Source organism: Tachysurus fulvidraco, chromosome 9 (assembly GCF_022655615.1).
Source record: "Tachysurus fulvidraco isolate hzauxx_2018 chromosome 9, HZAU_PFXX_2.0, whole genome shotgun sequence".
NCBI lineage: Eukaryota > Metazoa > Chordata > Actinopteri > Siluriformes > Bagridae > Tachysurus > Tachysurus fulvidraco.
The window spans coordinates 20,782,556-20,804,788 of NC_062526.1; the positions used below are offsets into that span (position 1 = coordinate 20,782,556).

Below are 22,233 nucleotides of genomic sequence, written 5' to 3' on the forward strand. Positions count from 1 at the left end.
AATGGTCGGGTAATATGGATGACGTAACCGGATTGGTGCGCGTCGTGGACAGCTGATTAACAGCTGATGCCGCTTGACGACGTGGCCTGCCAGAACTAACGCGAAGCTTAATTTTTACACATTTATAAAATTCTTAATATTCTGGTAAAGCTAGCAGTGTTGTGTTACATGTGCTGGATGTTTTGGTAGTCGGCTAGGAAACGGTTTATACTTCATGTTAGTAAAATAAGGTTAGTGTTTTATATTATTATAAAGAGTACATAGTGTGTAGTGTGGAGTACTTTGTGATGCAGCTCATGTAAGTACTGGGACATGCAGCTGTGCTCAAAATTTTGCAAACCTTTGGAGAATTTGCAAGGTAATATGTACGGCATGGAACAGAATGGCACAAGGTAATATGTACGGCATAACAGAATGGCACGATCATCAGTCAAAACACAACAAAAAAGAAAATAACGAAATAATCCCTGTTCAAACGTCTGTATACCTTTAGTTCTTAATATTGTGTATTGCTCCTTTAGCATCAATGATGGCATACAGTCTTTTTTAATAATTGTGCATGAGGTCCATCATTCTCTCAGGTGATATACAGTAGCTGCCCATTCTTTTTTTGGCGAGATGCCTCCAGTTCCTGTACATTTTTTGGCTGTCTTGCAGAAACTGCATGTTTGAGATCTTCCCAAAGTGGCACAATGATATTGCGGTCAGGAGACTATAATGGCCTAAAAAACCTTTACCCTTTTCTATGGTAGCCATTGTAGGGTCAACCTTGCCTTGTGCTTTGGATCATTGTCATGTTGGAACATGACATGAGCTTTCGTTCTGATAACATTTTCTGATAACATGCTGCATTCATCTTGTCATCAATTTTTACTAACATCCCGTGCCACTGGAGCTCACACAGACCAAACCATAAGAGATCCACCACCATGCTTTATAGTGGCGATGGTGTAGGTTTCACTGTAGGCCTTGTTGTCTCCTCTCCAAACGTAGTGTTTATGGTTGTTAAGTTTTAGACTCATCACTCCAAATGACTCTGCTCCAGAAGCTGTGAGGCTTGTCTAGGTTCTGTCTGATATACTGAAGGCGGGCCTTTTTGTGGCATGGGTGCAGTAACAGCTTTCTCCTGGCAACTTGACCATGCAGGTCTTTAGGGTTTATGGCTGTAGTGGGTGAAATCTTACTTGGTCTACCTGACTGTGGCTTAGTATCAGCAGAACCTCTTTATCAGAGTTTGAACAGTACTGACTAGTATTGTTGAGAGAGCTTTTTACATCTATTTCCTGCTTTATAAAGTTCCACTACCACATTACGCAGGTCCATTGACAGTTTTTTAGTTTTCCCCATGGTACAGTGTCCAGCCAAGTCAGTGCATCACCCCATGAGTGGAAATATTCATTGACTATTTATGTCTACAACTAATCAGGTTTTAGAAAAGAGTGATAATTAATGATTCACGTGATCACTATCCTAAAATAAGAAAAAAATATTTAGGGTATGCAAACTTTTGAGCATAAGCGTGTAATAGCAACACGGCATGTAACAGAAGAGAACTTTGTTGCCCAGTGACACCATAAACAAGTCCTCATTACAGTTCTGCAATTTTGATGCACTAATTCCTCTCTCAGCTACTAAACTGAGGTAACTGAGTAACACCTTTGTCTGATTGGTTTACCTGAAGTGTGATTGTGATTGGCTGTAGTGCTCGTGCTCACCTCGCAGCTCGTCGCTCTCCTTATCTCTTAGCGTTTGGATGAAGCCTGACAGTGAGTCATCCAAAGGCCAGCTGTTGTAAAGCACCTCTGCTTGAAGAATGTATTTATGATGCTGACACACACACACACACACACACACACACACACACACACACACACACACACACACACACACACACACACACACACACACACACACAGACAAAAATACAACCATATATGTGCTGTCACAAAAAAGCAAAAAGATCCCCAAGACATTATACTCCTTCCCTCTGACACACACACACACACACACACACACACACACACACACACACACACACACACACACACACACACACACACACACACACACAGAGACAGTGATGAATAGGATTTGTCTGTACTATTTGGGCAGGCTGGCACTTAGAGGCTCCTCTGCCTCCATTGTGATCCCCTCCAGGGCTGTCCTGAGACTGACTCTCCCCCGCCTTCTCTACGGCACTGCCTGAGGAACCTGGTGCACATTCACACGTGTACACACACACACACACACACACACAGATACAGATGGATAAACACTCTATAAATACACGAGAACTGCCAGTGTCAGGCTGTAGCTAAGAAACTAAGAGAGTGGTTGTCAGTTTGGGTAAGATGTCAACTGAGGAGATGTAAAGTTTTGAAAAGAATAACAACCAATGGATTGAGGAGGGCTGGAACACAAGCTGTCTATCATTTATTTACTTATTAAATTCATTTTATAGGTCACCAAGTCTTTACCCTTTAAACCGGGGGTATGAAAGGAACACAGACACACACCCCTACACACACACACAGCATTGTCTACGGATGCTTTATTTACATTGACACTTATGTCACGCTTAAAATAGTGTTTTGTACACTATATAGCCATAGGTTTGTGCACCCCTGACCATCACAGCTATGTGGTTCTTCCTCAAACTGTTAACACGCAATTGTATAGAAAGTCTCTGTATGCAGTAGCATTACAATTTCCCTTCACCAGGACCACAAACACTGTTCCAGCATGCATGAAGACATGGTGTGAAGGTGAAGGTTGGACTCGAAGGACTCGAGTGTCCTGCACGGAGCCCTGACTCTGACTCAATCCCACTAAAGATATTTGGGATCAACATCAGTGTCTTATCTCACTAATGCACTGAATGAACAAATAGCCTCACAGCCACGCTCCAACATCTAGTGGAAAGCCTTCCCTGAAGAGTGGAGGAAATTATTATAACAGCTAAGAGTGGAGAATAAAACTGTAAACAAGATGTAATTGTATGGCCATTTAACACACCTCCACTAGCTGAAAAGCAATACACAGGGATAACAACGTGTCCTTGGCCTCTCTTGCTGGCCACCTCTTTCTCATGGTCCAGGATGCTGAGTTTAACACAGACATCTTCCTTTGAAGTCTGGAACTGCACCGTGATGTGTACGTCACTCAAGACGTTCACCGCATGCCTGAAAGACAGATGTCACACTATTATATCACAAACACACATGTAGAAATAAAGCACTATGATTAGCACTCTTGCCTTTGTCCCTTTATGAACTGAAAATCTTTTGTGTTATAATAAAGCATTGTGTTCTCTGTCTTATGACCGAGTTTCCACTTTAATACATTTACATCCCTGTGTGTTTAAATTCTTGAATATGGTTCAACAGGAGGGAATTATTTTTGACAGCGTTTGTGACATCTCCAATGACAGGGTTTGTCCTTATTATATTGTACATTTGTGTAGAAATTGTTTGAACACATCATTAAATACATTTTGTCTCACAGGGCTTTAGCTTTCTTAACAAAAATGTACACAAATGTGTGTGTGTATGTGGTCAGACCTGCAGATGACGTTCTTCTTGCTTGGTAAGTAGTTATCTTTGAACTCTTTCACTACGAAGTTGCTGACCGGTTCTTGTCTTTCCATCTGGGCAAGTTGTTCTCGGGAACTGATCAGACGCAGGCGACACGTTCCTCCTGCTACAGTCGTTCCTTTAGTGTACGCCACAAATGTGTAGCCAGCCTGCAGATGATACATTACGTATTACTCACAAACTGTATACTAAAAAATAGACTGGATGGAGTTTATCTGCCAGTACAGTTCAAGGGAACTAAAGCAGCTTAATATTTGTTCTTTTATTTGTTACCCATCTATAGTAAATACACTAATGAGCCAAAGCATTGTGATCACTTATAGATGATTTGAATAACATAGATTGTGTCATAGCAGTGGTGCATATCAAGGTCTGAGATATTTTTCATAGTAAGAAAATACTCAGTTCATGTAGTAGGTTGCAGGACAAAGTTAGATGGGGAGAAGTTTAAATACCTAAGGAACTCTGACAACGTTCAGGGTTGAAGAGGTGTTTACAGTGTTCAGTGGTGAGCACCTTCTGGTCTGAGAAGGTGCAAACCACAAACCGATGGCAGGTTGTTTATCACCCAAAGCAATAGGGACACGGTATTTTGAGCTGGACTTTGAAGCAGTGGGAGAATGTTGCCTGGTCTGATGAGTCCTATGAACTCATCTGAAGTTGACTTTCTGATGAGTCCTGTGGAAAAACAGCTGAGTGTGCAACGAATCTCTGGGGAAACAAGGTTCAAGACAATGGGTACAAAAGCTTCATAGATAAAGTGGACCTTGAATCTGATGAGTTCCATGAACAGCCAGGTGGGTGTGCACCAGATCTCTCGGGACACAAGCTTTTGATCTTAACTTTGAAGAAAGGTTGTCTGGTCTGATAAGTCCTGTGGACAACCAGGTGAGTGTGTGACGAATCTCTGGGGAAACAAGGCTTAAGGCAATGGGGACACAAGCTTCAGAACTGGACCTTGAAGAAGTAGCAGAAGGTTGCTGGTCTGATGAGACAACAAAGTATGTGTGCACCATATTTTTGGGGAAGAGAGAGCACCAGGATGCATGATGGGAAGCTGGGAAGCAGACAAGCTGATGGAGGCAGTGTGATGCTTTGGGCAATGTTCTGTTTGTAAACCCTGGGTCCTGGATATTTGTGTAGACTTCAGTTTGACACGTGCCATGTACCGAAGCATCAGAGTTGACCCAACAGCTGCAATTAGCCTTTTTCAGCAAATTAATGCTGTTCAAAAAAATTTAAGAGCTCAAGGTGTTGTCATGGCCCAGAATTCAATCTGTTCAATCATCTGTCGGATGATGTCCGATCTGCGGCAGCTCCACTATGATGGCAGATCCAGTACAACTCCAGGGGTCTCGGCAAGTTGCAGCAGTTTTGGTGTCATATCGATAAAAGCACATACACATACACACACACATAAACACAGTACACACACCTCATTTGGTGTGTACGTAAATGGCAGTACACCGTTGAAAAATGTCGGTACTTCCTCGCCAGTGTTGTTGTTGACGACATGAAGATGACATGGAAACGATGAATAGATCTTAGGCACAAGTAATATGGCTTTTGGAACATGGAACACCTCCCTGTACACAGACAAACACACTTAATAACAGCACATATTTTAAACTATGGCAACAATGATATCGGCTTTTCAGATTTAGTAAATGTTGAAATCTTTTCTTGTGCGATTTGACCTAAATAGCATGACCCAGGGACTGGTGGCCTCTTGGACAGGGATGGAGTATTCAGTGAAGGTAATTTTCGTCCACTCATCCCCACCACACGGATACAAGTCCACTAGCTGCTCGTTGTCCATGATCATGAACCTTCCAAGAGAACACACACACATCTAACTATGCCATGCTTTTTACATCAGCTACCAATTGTATAAATTGAACTGCTCCAAAGCAAAACATTTCTAAAACAGTACACTGAGATCTAGTCACATTAGAAACACCAGCAGATGGTGAAATAAGACATTTACCTCAGTAAAGACACAGCATGCTTCTCCATGTCCGATTCCACAGAACCCCACATCTCTGACAGAGTCTTGGCAACTTTCTGATTCTCCTCAGAACCTGAACAACACCCCATCCCACCACCACCACCACCAAGAAATCATCATGCTGTTGGTTAAAAGATATTCATTCATTGATTCATTCATTTTTTACCACTTTATCTAAACTTCTTGGGTCATGGGGAGCCTGTGCCTATCTCAGGCGTCATCGGGCATCAAGGCAGGATACATCCTGGATGGAGTGCCAACCCATCGCAGGGCACACACACTCTCATTCACTCACACACACACACACACACACTACTGGACAATTTCCAGAGATGCCAATCAACCTACCATGCATGTCTTTGGACCGGGGGAGGAAACCGGAGTACCCAGAGGAAACCCCAGAGGCACAGGGAGAACATACAAACTCCACACACACAAGGCGGAGGTGGGAATCGTATCCCCAACCCTGGAGGTGTGAGGCAAATGTGCTAACCACTAAGCCACCGTGCCCCCCCAGTTAAAAGATATATTATGTTTAAACATGCTACAGATGTAAGAGAAAAGTGAAGAATGTTTATGAAAGCTCAGACATTTTCAGAGCTTGGGTTACTGGGGTCTATGTGGAGTTTCTTGTCTTTTCCACATGAGGGTCCTCTGTGTTCTTCAGTTTCCTTCTACTGTACCACCCCAAAACATTTAGAAAGGTAGCCTTGCTGTGTAAAAGTGTTCATAAGCAACTTGCACACAGCTTACAGAGTTTGATTCACAAGCCAGACCAGGAGGAAGCGGTTAGTGAAGGTGCATGCATTAAAGGTGGGATCTCCATTGTTTGAAAGCCAAAGTTGACATTTGAAATCACCAAAACAAACACGCCCCTAACCCAAATGGGTCCCACGCCTGTTTTGATAGCTCCGTCCCACACATACACCAGACAAGTATAACCCAAGTATAACCCAGACAAGTATTATGGTGGAACCTGTTGGGGCAGCTGACCAAGGGTATATTTTTGTCGATAAATGAACTCAATTAGTAATACTATGGTGTTTTTGTAGTACTGCGTGTTGTACCATGAAAAGTTTATCTCCGTTTCACGCGGAAGACGTTCAGTTCAGGTCCTGCTTCTTGCCTTATCGTAAGCCTTTCTTCGCTTTCTTTCTTTGTTTTTATCTGCCATGTCAATGTTAAAACCGCTTTCTGCTAATGTCTCACATGTGCTCTGAACAATCTCTCTGCCCATATTGACAAGACACGCCCCCTTCTGCTCATTGGCTACACGTTAGTTTTGTTTTTGTTTTGTTTGGTGGCCCAACGCAGTTTTCTGAAGCATTTTCTCAAACAACAGAGACCCCAACTTTAATGTTTGTCCATATCTGAGCAAATCAGCTGCAGTGATTTAAAAGTGTGCTTTATTTCATTGCTGAGTCAAGAATGAATATTTTAAATGGAATATTATACAGCCTGGATTTTGTGTAATAGGGTTGAGTTTGGATAATAACACTGGTCAAGTTCTGTCCATATAGATTAATTCTCATTCTCTCATTCTGTCTCTCTCAAATTTGCTCCTATTTTTAAGCAGTTTCCATGATCTGTCCAGTATCTGTTTTGATTCTTTGACATCCATCGGTGTGTCAGCGAGAGGAGGAACAAATGCTTGAAGGGATAGATCCAGATAGATGAAAAGATGAAAACGCAGAAAGAGACGAGTGTTGTTCTCCGGGCTGTCGTTCTTACTTAGAGTGATTGGCAGCTTAACTGATAAGTGTGAGCTGGACGTCTTGAGTGCATGTGTCTATATATGTGTACACGCACACACACATAAATCAAGATGATGCTCTGATCATATTATCCATTAACCCCAGGGTTAGTCATAGTTACTCGTGATATTTCTTTATCTAGGTTTCTGTAATGTTTCAACAGTTCAGTAATAATAAGCAGGGTCATAATACCTGGTCTTGCAGCATTGAGAAGTTCTCTCACCAGATAGCCCTTCCAGCCAGCCTGCAAAACTGTTGCTGCATGTTTTTCTTGTTCTGTGGCCTGCCTGCCAGTCCAGCCCTCTGGAACACCATCTGAAACACACAGGACACCAAAACATCAATAATCACAGCATTCATGTTCTATAGAGATGTTCCTGATTTGATAAACCTAGAATAACACACATACTGGTGTCCTTTGTGTCGCTGGAGTGAGGTGTGTCCTCTCTTGTCAGGCTCCGCAATGCAAACTGCTCCTCAGATGTCAGCTTTCTTTCCAGTACATGGCAAAACATGTGGTACGCCGCATGACTGAAGACCTGTTGAGCACAACAAACTGTGACTTGTGACAAGACGCATTTGTAAGTGTGTGAGAGACACCAACCTTCCAGTGCTCTCTGACTGCTAGCTTGCTGAGAGACGGCAGGCAGAGAGCCTCCTCCAGCGCCCTGGTGGCTGATGGGAGTTTGTCTGCGTTAGAGAAGGATCTGACCATTTCACCAAGAGCTCTGAGGATTGACAGAGCCTGCTCACAGAACCTCAGACTCTCCTGAAGAAAGACAGTGAGCAGGTGAAAGAGACGGTAGATGAATCGTCTGAAACGTTGGGGCGTTGTCCTAAACATCACAATAAACACCAACCTGAACTTGAACCTGTCTGAACACCTGAACTAAGCATTACTGAGATTACCGACATCAGATTAGATGAAGATGAGAATGTTAAACTCAGTGACTTAATATATCATGGTGTAATGTCCATGTGTTGAAATATTTAAAGTTGCTCTTCTTTTTTCCAAAAGTTGTAAAAAAAAAAAAAAAATTATTTACTAAAAATGTAAAAATTGACAGTATTATTTACGTTTGATTCTTTTCCTTAAAGTTGACTCGTTTTAAAGTTAGAAAGTTCTTTACAGTTGACTTTTTTTTCAGAACGAACTGTTTTGACTTGTCAGTCAAAATTGAGTTAAGTGGTGTATAGAATATGAGGCTTTAACAGTCCTCCAGCTGGATACCTTTTCTAGGTGTGGCATCACTGCCTCTTCTTCTTCGAATACGAGTTCTGTCTTGCTGTAAAGCTGCACGTGGAAACTGAACTGCATCCAAATGTTAAAGCGAAGAACATGACGCCTGAAAAGTGTCCATTAGACAAGTAATAGTCCATTAGCGCAAGCTTACAAAGGCCTACGTACACAACATAAAAACGTTCCCTATTCTGTGAAAGTGTCATCCGGGGAATGTTAAGAAGAAGTTAATCCCTGATTCCTGTAAAGTTTTCGTTCGGCACACATAATATTTGAAACGATAAGCTGAATCAGAGATATTGTGACTGTAGAGGTTCATGCATCACATTAATGAAAATAAATTCAGATCTTATTCCTATCATCTATTTCTATAGTCTGATAAATTTGCATTATGCTAGCATTCTGACCTCTGAATGTAGGCCCCCTACTTTTAGGCTACTATGGAGCTAGAAATAGCAGACTGGTTCATCTCTTTCCCTCTCTAGGGTTTCCTCAGAGAGCTTCATTATCAGAAACAGAACATACAGAGTGTACAGGCAATGTTCACATTCGCACGTTTTTTAATTCTAGCCTTAAAATGTTTCAGTAACTGTATGTGAAAAAAAATAACAGCTGGTGGAAGTCCAAAATGTTTGTTGGAAACCGTTAAACAACACACCAATCTAATGCTGACTGGATAAAACCAAACTTATAGACATGATGCTGATCCAAATGGTGTCCTTACATAAGACTAATAAATATATTTTGAACAAAATACTTGCCAGTGATGTGGCGGTAATTTAACTGAATTTAACCTAAATTAGCTTCAGCAGTGCGCTATGTGTTCAATGCAGCCTTAACTACAGTAAGGTACATTTTCTCTGAAGACGACATGGAGGAAGCTATTGCAAATGATTCTAGTCATGTTTCTTGGTAAGCAGGAAAAGCTTAAAGTCTGTATCACAACAGACTGGCGCTGAATCAAACTGACTTGTAGTTCTTAGTTATTCGGTTGCTAAGGAAACATCCGATTGCTAACTACTTGCTATCATAGTAACCGGTTAGTTACTGGGGTTTCAGTAGGAGGAAAGTTTTGATTGTCTTCACTATTGTGTGGAAAACATTGTATTTTATTCTTTTTTTAATAGAGTTTTGAATGTTGCCTAGCAACAATATTTCTAACCATCTTTCACAAAAGAGGCTAGTATATACACAAGAAGTTAGTCATACATCGACTTCTGTACAGCGATCGCATTTAAGGTTATGAGTTGGGTTACCCTGGTGGAAGAGAAAGAACAGCCGCTTTGCAGGACGAGGTGTTGATGATCAGAAGGGGAAACCGAACCTGGACGCTTTTCCAGGAATAAGGTTCAACACCCAGGTGACCAGGTCTGGGGTCAATGTCCTTTTCTACAGAGAAGACATATAATATACATGTACATGCTGTAAATATCCTCACCTTTAGTACAAAACATAGACATTATTGGTGTGTGTGTGTGTGTGTGTGTGCATGTGTGTGTGTTACCCTCGAGAATGCTATCTCCCCAGCGCATCAGTACTGAGAAACAGATAAGAATCTCTGTAGGCAGGAGGCTATCTACAGACAGGAAGTAGTGGTCCTTCTCAGCTTGTGCCTTAGAGAGTGGGAGAGGAATAGAGTGATTAAGGTAAACATAGAAAAATGCTGTGGAAATGTGTGGAGTCCAGTGGAAGCAAAGATACAGGTGTTAAAGCCATACAGGTACATGCTGTGAGCTAAATGTGTGTCTATGGATGAAATAATCAATCAATCAATCAATCAATAAATCAATCGATCAATCAATAATTAGACCAACTAAACAGATATGTCCTGTTTCTACTCTTCACCTAGCACTATTTTGTTTTAGTTATCGGCTTAAACATGTATTTACTCAAAGGATTGCTAACTAGCTAGCTAAATTAGTTAACTAATCTCTGAAAACACTCGAGATTCGAAAACATAATTATTCATTTATTTATTTAATTACATTTATGTACATAGACTTCACTTGGACTTAGTCGCAGTAACCCAAGCTGGAGAATAACAGTATCTGAAACTGTCATGTCATTTTAGAAAGGTTTTCTTTTGTTATGATTCCAATACCTGGACATGATGGTCTAAAACTTTCAAAGCAGCGTATATTTTTGTCTTTAAAAGTTTATAGAAGATACATAGTGCGCTCTGGAGTTTCCGAAAAGATACACTAAAGATCCTGGGCCCGTATTCATGAATGATCTCAGAGAGCTCTTAATTTAGCATAAAATTATCTCATTATCTTCAGAGTAATTCGGGAGCAATCTTAGAGCAACTCTGAGTAAGGAAAATACAACAACTTTTATCTTGGAGAGGAGGCGGGGCTTAAGTGGTATGACACATTCTTTTAAAGACTGTGATTCGTTGTCTAATAAAAAAAAGAGTGCTATTAAAATATGGTCTATTATAAGCCTTTACTTAGTCTCTATGTTAAGATATTTGAGACTATATCATGTAAGGATTACGTTTGTGACAGATCATATTAAAGATGCTTTAACATCTGTATGTCACTAATGCAATAAATGTAACGTAAATGTACAGTAAATGTAAAGATCTCCGACACAGAGAAGAAATGTCATAGAGACAAATGATATCATTTCTGCTGCTGATATGGCATTTCAGCTCTGTTTTAGAGATGTTAGCGTATCTCTAAATGCCATAGCGGCTGAAGATATATGTAATTTCTGCGCTGTGTCGGAGATGTTTCCTTTAATATGATTGGTCGCAAAAATAGATCCCCACACGATCGAATCAGTGTCATCTTATTAACTCGCTATCATTATTAAATATTGTACATTTCTTCTCCCTCTTCACCTTTCAGCCATTTTCTCCTCTGATAAAGAAACTCTAAGCCTCTTAAAAGTCCTCCTCCCTACTCCTAAGACTTTTTGACCTTAAGAGCTCTTTTAAGGGTTAAGATGCTTTATGAATACATTTTATCTTTGCTAACATCTTTTAAATTTATGGGGAAATGCCCACATTTCTAAGAATTTTGTCACTAGGAGAAACTCTTCACACTAAGAATCCTTTAGGAATACGAGCCCAGATCCTTTAGTGAAAGTATAACCCTTTACCTTAAATTGTGACTTCTGAGACTGGAATGGGAAACTGCTTTCCTTGTGAAAAACCAGCAACGTCCTTTAAAAAGACACACAGAAGGAGGAATCAGAGGGACTTGACTGGGAAAAGAAATCAAGCTCAATGTAAAGGGTTAGTGATTCTCACTGGAAGCACTTGGGGAAGTCTTGCACATGGATCCATGTTTCTTGAAGCTTGGCCTTCTCCTTAGGAACCGAATCAGGATCTGAGAGAAACATAGGTAGATAGATAGATAGATAGATAGATAGATAGATAGATAGATAGATAGATAGATAGATAGATAGATAGATAGATAGATAGATAGGATCAGAACCTGTTTTAGGGCTACAATGAATACCACTGTCACTTTATTCACTGATCGTTTATAGATCAGCTTCAGAATTTGTACAGAAGTACAATATCTGCATGACTGAACATTTCCCCTGGACTGATGAACGTTAACCCACATCGGTTTGTCCGCTTCATGAGTGGCTTCAGGTGTGTAGCAGTGTGAGAGCAGGCCAGCACTGATGTGTGTGTTTGGCTTCAGAACTGGAGAGCTTTGCTACAGTCTTGCTCTGAATTAGGATATGCCATGGTGATGAGCTCTATTTTAAGCCTATCCATCAACTAAATTATAGTGTTGGCACTTGTGTGCTGTGTTATTACACGATAGCTTTGAAGGCAGAGGTGTGGATTAACTTAACAACCTGTACTTACTTTTTACCAGCGGTTTAGTGGATGAAATAAGACAGAATAATCTGATCCTATTTGTTCCCTCAGAACAATGTGCTTGTTTGTGTTCATGATTTCAGTGAGGCTTTTTTCAGTACACAGCAAAGCGAGGTTGTATTCTCAAATCTTATTGGTCAGAAGGATGGATGTATATAGAAGCACGATATACGACAGATTAATGATCACTCGCTTGGTACGTTATACGGTGGTCCACTTTTTTGTTGGACGGTTGAGCCGATCTTTAACTGTCCAATTTGGGTGAGTCTGTGCTCATGATTGCGTCAGATTCCTGTTCTGTTAGCTCAAACCATCTGGCCATTTTCCTCTGTTCTCTGTTATCAACAAGCTGTTTCTACACACACACACAAACAACTGTCTCTTACTGAAGGTTTTTTGTTGTTGTTTTTCACACCATTCCACCATTCTGTGTGTAAACTCTACAGAGTGGTGTGTGAAAATCCCAGCAGGAGATCAGCCATTTCTGAAGACCCATCTGGTAGCAACAACCATACCGAAGGCAGAGATCAGACATTTTCTTTATTTTGATTTGAACCAGCTCTTGACCAGCAGCATGATTTTTGCATTGCATTGCAGCGACACTGACATTTTAACTAACCGCACGATGTCCAAATGTTCCTATTAAAATGGACAATGAGTCCAAGTTGGTTTGTTGATGTGCTCTGGCATCCATACTGCAGCTCTCACATCTCAATCTAGGACAGACTAAAGGTCTTGATGGTCTTCCGAGATCATAATGAGTTCTAGGCACCTTTGTTCTTCCAAACTTCCGACCTGAAGCCTGGCCTGCTAAGAAGAAGGAAGCAGCAGTAATTTAGATGTTCCAGTGAAGCCGGTGCAGATCCTGCTTCATTTAGCTCACTCCAGGTGTTACTAAGCAACACACTAGGCTCGGCAGGAAAGCATGTAATTGGCCTGTCGTGATGAGGGGCCAGTGCAGAGTCACGATTAGAGAGATACAAGTGATAATGTGTGTTTGTGTGTGTGTGTGTGTGTGTGTGTGTGTGTGTGTGTGTGTGTGTGGGTGGGTGGATATCTGTCTGTTTGTGCAATGCTATTTAAAAAGAGAAAGACTACAAAACCAGGCGAGAGAGAGAGAGAGAGAGAGAGAGAGAGAGAGAGAGAGAGAAATGAGTGTAATGGTGATAGCAGAGGCACTCAGCCAGCCATCATATCCCATTAAAGCAGATATTAGCATCAGCGCACTGACGTCTTCACAATGACTTGAGGGTGATAGAAAGCCGGCATGGTGAATTATCATACGTCTTCTCTCTCATTCACGTTCGCTTCCTTTTCCCGATTGCGTGGCGCTCTCGTCACAAAAGAGCGCCAGACAAAGCGAGCACTCGGTTTAGCGAAGAAAAAGAGCGCGAGACGGGTTTTTTTTCCCCCTTGCCGTTTACCAGCTGCTTCTCAATTGCATTTTCATTTTAATTAGATCAGCGTGCTTCCACGAGAGTGTGGAGATCCCACTGTCAAAGAGCTGTACACTGCTGGATGATGACACAGGTGAGCAATGTACGGTACGTGAATGTACGTGAACATTACCGTTAGCGACACTTTCATCCTTCCTCTCGTCCTCTGCTGTTACCTGCAAGGAGATGAGAAAGTAAACAGTCAGAAAGGCCTCTGAAGTCTTGTCAGTTTTCCTCTTAAAAAAAGGACATGGACACACCTATTTTTTACATATATTTGTTCCTTTTATGCAAATGCACACACACACACACACACACACACACACACACACACACAGAGTGGCCTTAAAGTGTAAATTATGCATCATAAGATCAGTTATAACACCCTGAAGCTTAAGAGAGTCCCACACACGAAAAGTAGATGTGGTGGTGTTGGGATTAGCCGCACCGCCTGATTAGCGTGTCAGTATTTAACCGCTAATTAAGTCAAGCTATCGCAGCATCAACTAAATGCTCCTTTACTGGGTCTTAAGTGTGTAACTCGTTAAACTGCAAGAAAGTGGGTGGCACCATGGCAACAGTCTTGCTGAAACCTTCTTTTTTTTTTAAATCTCCCTCAACCTTGTGCCACTTATAAAGCCCGTGGAGTCATCCCAGTGTGCCATTTAGATGTGGAGGACAATTAGGGGTTCTCTCCGTGCCATGTCTAACGAACGACAGCACCGGTGAGTCAGAAACGGGCTGTGAGTCACCTCGTGTCTGAAAAGGAGGGATGGCAGGATAAAGAGACGAGAGAAGAGAAGAGAAAATAAAGCTGTGTATACAAACACATCTGAAATTCCTAGCATAACTAAACCCAATGTAATTCCCTTTATAGTACAAATGCATGTTCGATGAATACACACACACACTTTGCTCGGATCGCTCCTTCTTAAACCACCCAATGAGACATCTGCCCTAATGACTGACAGGCTAATTGTGCTGCTTTTTATACCATGGAGGACGTGACCCGTGTTTTTTTATGTAACACACATTCCCGTTCTCCTGCTCTCCTATCTGTTCTCTGTGCATATGCTGTGGGGAAAACTGTGGTACTGACATTGGAGCTGGACAGACGGGTCACAGGGGCAGGCAGAGTTCACACATCAGCCTCCCAGCTGTGGTACTGTACGAGTGTGTTTACAATCGGAGAATTACTCCATTACTTCGTGACAAATAAGACGGTTTGTGCTAGTGTAAGCCTTTGTAAGCTGGATGAGGTTTCATGGCTGTATGACATGGAAGTCCTCTTCTGGAACACACTTTAAATGACTTTGTTTTAATGTTTAGGGATATCGCTTTTCTTTTCACACCTTGTTCCCTTTTTCCCCAGAAATGTTTTCCTTTATTTTAAAGCACAGATGTTCTAGAAAAGCTTTCTGGTTACATGCACTAGCACAGGACACATACCTTGGTATCCGTAGCATCCGGCACGTTGCGGTTGTCATGGTGGCGATTGGAGTTGTGACCCTTGATCTCTTCTGACACCGTGAATGAAGCCGAATCACTGTGGCAAAAATCACACACACACACACACACACACACACACACACACACACACACACACACACACACACACACAGGTCTATAAAACTGAGGAGCGATAAAGGTGTAACGACTGGTAATCATAAACAAGGTGAGAGACACAAATCAACAGTGAAGCATGATAACTGTCTAAATATCACAACACCACCCCTCCCACCCACACACACTATTGTAATTAAATACACTTCTTACATTTACATTTACGGCATTTAGCAGACACCCTTATCCAGAGTGACTTACAACTGAGCAACTGAGGGTTAAGGGCCTTGCTCAGGGGCCCAGCAGTGGCAGCTTCTTCACACACACACACACACACACACACACACACACACACACACACACACACACACACACACAAACCCTGCAGTAATTACAGAAACAGTACCATGGTTTAGCAGTGAGTAACAGTTACTAAAACACACAGCTTACATTTTAGGTCCAAGCTTGATGTCCATGAAAGGACTGGCCACGCCTATGTACTGTTCAGGCCTCTTGACTTGGTCCTCTACATAAAACACAGAGTTAGAATATTGATGCAGGAGGAAACTTCAGTGTGTCTGTGTTTACATAACCCCCCTCCCCCCCAACACACACACACACACACACACAGCCCTCACTTCCAGGTTCATCTGTAATAGCTGTTTCTTTAACGGATCGGATGAATTTGGAGTGAGGCGCAGGGGGCGGCTTCAAATCAGCCACCAGGGGGCAGTCCCTGGTACGTGTCAGCAGCACAGAGTGGCTGGTGAGCTGACAGAGCCCGTATTGTCGCAGTGTCTGTGATGCGTCTGCCTGAATAAAACACACACACACACATACACAGATATATTCATAGGGCTTAAACAATTAAACATCCAACACACCTAAGACCAGTGTAGTATGCTTTCTGACAGAGCGAAGGATGAAGAGAGAGAAATAAACGTGTACTTGGAAAAAAATACAACAATAACATTGTAGAATTACCATCATTTCAAATTGGGATGTATTTTGATCATTATACTGATTCGTGAACTGTAATTAATTTACTTCAGAAATGTAATTGCTAGTGTTTGTTTTTTCTATTTCATTTTCCTCAACGTAAATCTGCTGTGTACCTCGAACAAAACTAGACTTTAAAATTTAGTACGAATATTGTGAGCGTAAAATGTTTGTCTTCTGTTAGCGACACTTTAGCCAGCTTTCAACGTTAATGTGGAATTATATCACAGAAAATTAAATGAATCTATGACTATTTATAGCTTCTAGAAGCATCTCCCCAAACTAATTCTAATTTTATAATAATATTATTAAAACCCAAGGTTTGTCCTGCTAGTTCGGAGAAGTAGCAGCTAAGTCGTAGTATTACGAGCTGGCGTCCTGCGTACTGTCTGTTCTCGTGGACTGAATGTATTTCAATATTTGTGGAATTCTAGCGAGAGAGCTTTTCGAAAGTACCATCTGGCCCAGCATGGAGGTCTTCTTCTCCTGCAGGTTCAATGGCTGGAAACTGGCACAAACGACTATCTGAGGAGCAGGAGGAGGTCCACTGCCTAGACCGATGAGAGCGAGAGAGAGAGAGAGAGAGAGAGCGTGAGAGAGAAAGAGAAAGAAATCAGACAGACGGAAGAAGGGTACATATGCTGTACATATGTGTAATTGAGCAAGTGTAGCACATGCTGTACTGGAACAATATTTCTGATATTTTGGGAGGTGAACAAAACATGACATCACATGACATGTTTTCAAGACAAATATACATATATATATATATATATATATATATATATATACATATATATATATATATATATATATATATATTTATATACACTATATGGCCATAGGTATTGGGACACACTTCTTAATCATAAGAAAATCAAGCACCTAGTCATGCAGTCGGAGTTTACAAACATTTATGGAAAAAATTTCCCAACTGATTGTGGCAAAATTTCCCACAGAAACTCTCTAAAATCTGCCAGTCCAGAGGAGTGAAAGCCGTTAAAGCTGCGACCACCTCTAGATTAATGTCTATGCGTTTAGAATGTGATGTCCCTGCTGGTATCCCAATACCTATTTCCATATGTGTGAGCTAACAACTGAGTGGCGAGTGTGATCTGAGAGAACCATTGCTTATAAACATCCGGTGAGCATTTACAGCTTGTGGTGCTGTAGACAAGATAGACGATTGAGCGTGACAATGACACCGAAAAGGAAGAAAGAAAGCTATAGCATCCCATTCTTACAGAATTTAATATATGGAACATTGTTCTAGGGTTAATGAGATGACCTATTCTTCAAGTTCTGAGGGAAAACGCACTGTAAATGTTCCTGCAATATTAATAGGATGAGCTATATGTGTACGCAAGTGTGAGGAGGAGATATTCCTCAGGCACGGAGGATCTAGGGCTTGGTGCCAAGTTATGTATGCCACAGCATGTTACAATCTTTGCCTGATTAATTGGTAGTGAGCGTGAGTGAGAGGAAAAAGACTGAGAGTGAGAACAGGATTTCGGTAGCAGGGCCCTCCAGCTTTAGCGTGCTGTAATTCAGTCATTAACCTACTGAGGCTAATGACCCAAATGAGCCATATGGCACTGCGGATCCTCTCTCTCTCTCTCAACAGGAGACTCGAGACGGCGTAGTGGTACGTCTTCGCGTTCTCTTGCATCAATGTCAAATTTGTGATGTTTTCTTTACGTCACTTGATCAAAATGTAAAACATTAGCACTTTGATTTGAGGTGAGATCTGACATGAGGTCTGAAATAAGCCGGGTTACATAAAACTATTTTGTTATACCAATAAAAATGCCTACTTTGACCAGAGAATGCCGCCCAAAGAAGCACTGGTAATTATTGATACAGTTAGATAGGATGCTGATGTATTAATTGAATAATTTTGAGTAAATAATGCATGTTACACAAAGGGGAGAATAGCAACACATATACGGATATCCAGACATAAATATAACACATACACACACTTACACCTGTCTTATTATCCTTGTGAAGAACTCTTTTAATTATGTCCCCACAAGGTCATGAGGTCAAAAATGACAGTACCTTTATTTGTGGACAGTGCCTCACTCACTGAGTCCTTGGTGGGAGTGATGCAGACTGATGGAGTTCTCAGCTCTGAGCTTTCCTCCATCATCTCATACATGGGAATGGCTTTTTTCAGGTAGTTCCATGTTTCTTCTACATGTTTCAACCTGGGACTGCCAAACAAACCAACAACCTAGATTTAGTCATGACCTCTTAAATGACAGAAGCACAGAATTGCAGTATTTAATCATCCTGAGCTATTATCTCAGGTTCAAGTGCAACTCAACAGCCATTGTTTTGTATCTGATTTATGTCCTGCTGAGAGGATCGATAGCCGAAGCTAACCGACTAAATGAACAGGGACAATGTCTAGCTGTGCTAATCGATAAACAGCAATTAAGGGAAAATATCATGTTTCTGATTGCAATGTACTGTACACAATTTTCCAGCTTTATGATCAGAGCCAAAGACAAATAAATAACCAACTGGATCATTTTTTAATGTCTTTTTTCCCCTTCATTTGTATTGTCCTTGTTTCCATTTGGGAATTCACAAAACTAAATTAGCTCTAATTTTGCTAATCTCTAGCTGCAGGTCTTTTATTTAAGGATGGCTGGAGTTTGGCATGATAGAAAGGCTGTAGGATGGTATGCAGGATATCCCAGACCCATGAAAGAGTCTCGGACAACTAGCGATGCTAAAACATACACTTAGAGACTTGTATATGCAAATCAAAACAGAAAAGTAGGACGAAGGATAGCATCAGGATAGAAGACTAGATGATCAGTCGGTTGGTTAAGTGGATGAGTGAGTAGTTGGTTTGTTGATTAAATGAATGGGAGGGTGGATGATTGGATGGGGCACTATGTTGGGTTGTTGGTTTTCAGCTGATTGGGTTGGATGAATGAGTGGTTGGTGGGTCAGGTGGATGCATGTGTTGGGTGTTTAGGTTAAGTGGTTGGGTGAATGTTGGATGATTAGTCCGGTGGTTGGGTGAGTGGTTGGTTGAGTGAGTGGTCACTTGGTTGGTTGATTGGGGTTTTGGTTGGTCAGGTGGTTGAGTGTGTGGCTGGATGGTTGGTTGCTTGGTTGTTTGGATGGGTGAGTGATCCCTTGGTTGGTCGGGTTTTGGTTGGTGATATGGCTGGGTGAATGGTTGAATGGCTGGTCAGGTGGTTGGGTGAGTGGTTGTTTGGTTGATTAGGTGCATAGTTATTTTAGTTGAATGAATGAATAGAAGGACAATATTTCATCATTGCATTGGCCATCATTGCATTGCTTAAACCCTGTCACAGGAAAAGGGATAAAGCAAAACATTGTCTGCTTATCATGATGGAAAACAAGGCCCTGTTTCAGTTCCAGTTACCCAGTTTACTCAATTTAGCAGACAGCAGGGTGTCACAAAAACATTATTCCCAGCAACAGGAATAAAAAACTGTAGAATTACATCAAACTTTGGGGTCTAATCTATCAAAGCATGTGTAAAATAAGTTAATTCTGTGCAGAAGAACCACCAGTACACACAAAACACTGACATTTATCTCGCATGCATACACACAGCTGTTTGTGCTGAATGTTGATCAGTCCCGCAGAGTATTAAATTACTCTGTCAATTATCCTGACATTAAGTGAAATTCTAGCTCCTAATGATCAGTTTAGATGCAATTAAACTTTCCTACCACTAGAGAATTTTGCATATGCATGATGTGAGGTAAATAAATATGCATCCTTGTATTCTTTAAGTAAACTTGTGTCCTCACGCTAAACGATAACTTAATCATTCACAATCTATGCAAAGGAATACGCATATGATAAAGGAGTCCACATAAAACTTTAATAATAAATGATATATTCTGTCCTTCACATTCTCTGTGTGAACTCTGGATTTAGTCTCCAGCATAAATCCTATACTATGTATTATATTCGTTCATTCAGCTTTACCCTGATCAGGGTCACCCTGGGGGCAGAGTCTGTCCAAGGAAAACTGGGCCTAAGCCAGGAATACATACCAGGTGATGACATAATATTAAAATTTTATTAAACAATGCACCTTCAGGGTCAATAGGAGTGACATGGTTTACACTATATACTGTATATTCAACATAAAGGTTGTAATGCAGATAATAAAGATAATGCAAAAATATTGAGCAAACACAAAAGGTCAGCAGAAATACAGATGACATGAATGATACCATACCAGTGCTATAAGGATCATGGCTAATAGTGTAAATACAGTAACAATTTAGCAGAATGAAAGCTGTAGGAGAGTATTACCTAAGAGGGAGAAACTCCGGGATCCATCCAGTCAGACAGTGCACGATGCTGAACTCTTCCAGCTCTCTGCTGGGATTTCGCACAACTCTAAAGGGAGTCACAATAACAACAGCAAAGTTCATTTCAATAACCTCCAATAAATATTTAGGCTGCTTTGTTTTTCTGTACGTCTACAGACAGGCCAATAAATCAAAAAAATTCCACCAATAAATGATGTTAAAATTAAGTCTAATATTGTAAACTGACTGAAATGAGCTGCACAGAAATTCAACTCCTCTCCTGCATGCCACACGACTAGGAACAAGAAAACGGACCTTCGTTATGTGACATTTTTTAAGGAATCATATGACTGTCCCTGAGTGCATGTTGTGTGGCCTGTTGGTCCTTTTCTCCTTCTCTTTCTTGCGGAATCCAGATGGCTGGATGCACTAATTGCGCCTCACGGGATGCTGCATTCAAGCAGTCCAGCAGCTATTAATTAACCGCGCCATTTCACGGCTTCTCTTCTTGCCGCGTTAACACCGATTCGACTTGAACGCAAATCATCTGTCTTGAAGTGACGTGGGCATTCGGTGTCTATACACGTTTTCAAACAGATCAACCGATAATAGTTTTTATTCATTTACATTTGTGGCATTTGGCAGACACCCTTATCCAGAGTGACGTACAAAAGCGACAAATGGGCTCCTTTACTTTTATGGCATTTGGCAGAAGCTAATATCCATAGTGACGCAATTTTTATGCAAGGGTTAAGGGCCTTGATCTGGGGCCCTGTTGTAAAAAATCTTAGTAGAAATAATTAAAATATTATTCCTTACAATACTATAACCAAAGTAAAGTATTAGGCCTTGCAAAATATTACAATTGCTGTCATAAGACATATGTAGGCGATGTTGTAGGCCAAAGATGTTTATTGTAATCATAAACTTAGTAGAAGTAACCAGATTCGGGGCTGTCAGGCCTAGTCAGTCTGAGCACATTTGTAATAACAAATACAAACTTGTTATGTAGAATGGAAAAGACCTTGGTTCCCAGACCTTAGCTCATAGCGATAACTTGTTATGTAGAATGAAAAAGACATTGGTTCACAGACCTAGGCCCTGAGAACTAAAGGGAGGAAAATCCATAAATGGGCATGTGGTGCTCATAAACTTGATGTGCAGACTAAAGCAGGCCCAGGTGTTTAGTCTGAGGTCATGAAAAATAAGGGGAGGAAAATCCATAAATGGGCATATGGGTGAAAGGTAATGGGAAATAAGGGGAAATTGGGTCAGTGTGTTTAGAATACATAGGAGGTGATTCCGGTAAATAAGGTGATATGGCACCTGGGCTCCTAGGAGTGCCAGGGTATATATTGAGAAGATATCTGAGGCTCCAGTCTCTCTCCGGGGGCGAAGGTGTGTGTGCGCGTGGGTGCGTGGGGGCACATGCGCGCGCGTGTCCGCGGGTCAAGGTGGGTGTTTTTATTTTTGCAAGGACATC

The 22,233-nt window shown here is 41.2% G+C and overlaps 1 protein-coding gene across 1 annotated transcript in view; it reads right to left on the reverse strand.

The window, feature by feature from the left end:
- adgb (androglobin) overlaps positions 1-22,233 on the reverse strand; it is a 41,821-nt gene that overhangs the window by 11,833 nt on the left and 7,755 nt on the right. Inside the window, exons 7-28 of the mRNA XM_027147596.2 lie at positions 20,752-20,838; positions 18,496-18,650; positions 16,891-16,985; positions 16,074-16,248; positions 15,886-15,961; positions 15,322-15,418; positions 14,006-14,048; positions 11,852-11,930; positions 11,701-11,764; positions 10,100-10,208; positions 9,852-9,984; positions 8,587-8,701; positions 7,960-8,124; positions 7,765-7,894; positions 7,548-7,670; positions 5,581-5,674; positions 5,291-5,422; positions 5,029-5,179; positions 3,561-3,742; positions 3,016-3,182; positions 2,102-2,211; positions 1,716-1,827 (exon numbers count right to left, since the gene is read on the reverse strand). Of these exons, the coding sequence (XP_027003397.2) occupies positions 1,716-1,827; positions 2,102-2,211; positions 3,016-3,182; positions 3,561-3,742; positions 5,029-5,179; positions 5,291-5,422; positions 5,581-5,674; positions 7,548-7,670; positions 7,765-7,894; positions 7,960-8,124; positions 8,587-8,701; positions 9,852-9,984; positions 10,100-10,208; positions 11,701-11,764; positions 11,852-11,930; positions 14,006-14,048; positions 15,322-15,418; positions 15,886-15,961; positions 16,074-16,248; positions 16,891-16,985; positions 18,496-18,650; positions 20,752-20,838 (2,594 nt within the window). The remainder of the gene's footprint in view (positions 1-1,715; positions 1,828-2,101; positions 2,212-3,015; positions 3,183-3,560; positions 3,743-5,028; positions 5,180-5,290; positions 5,423-5,580; positions 5,675-7,547; positions 7,671-7,764; positions 7,895-7,959; positions 8,125-8,586; positions 8,702-9,851; positions 9,985-10,099; positions 10,209-11,700; positions 11,765-11,851; positions 11,931-14,005; positions 14,049-15,321; positions 15,419-15,885; positions 15,962-16,073; positions 16,249-16,890; positions 16,986-18,495; positions 18,651-20,751; positions 20,839-22,233) is intronic.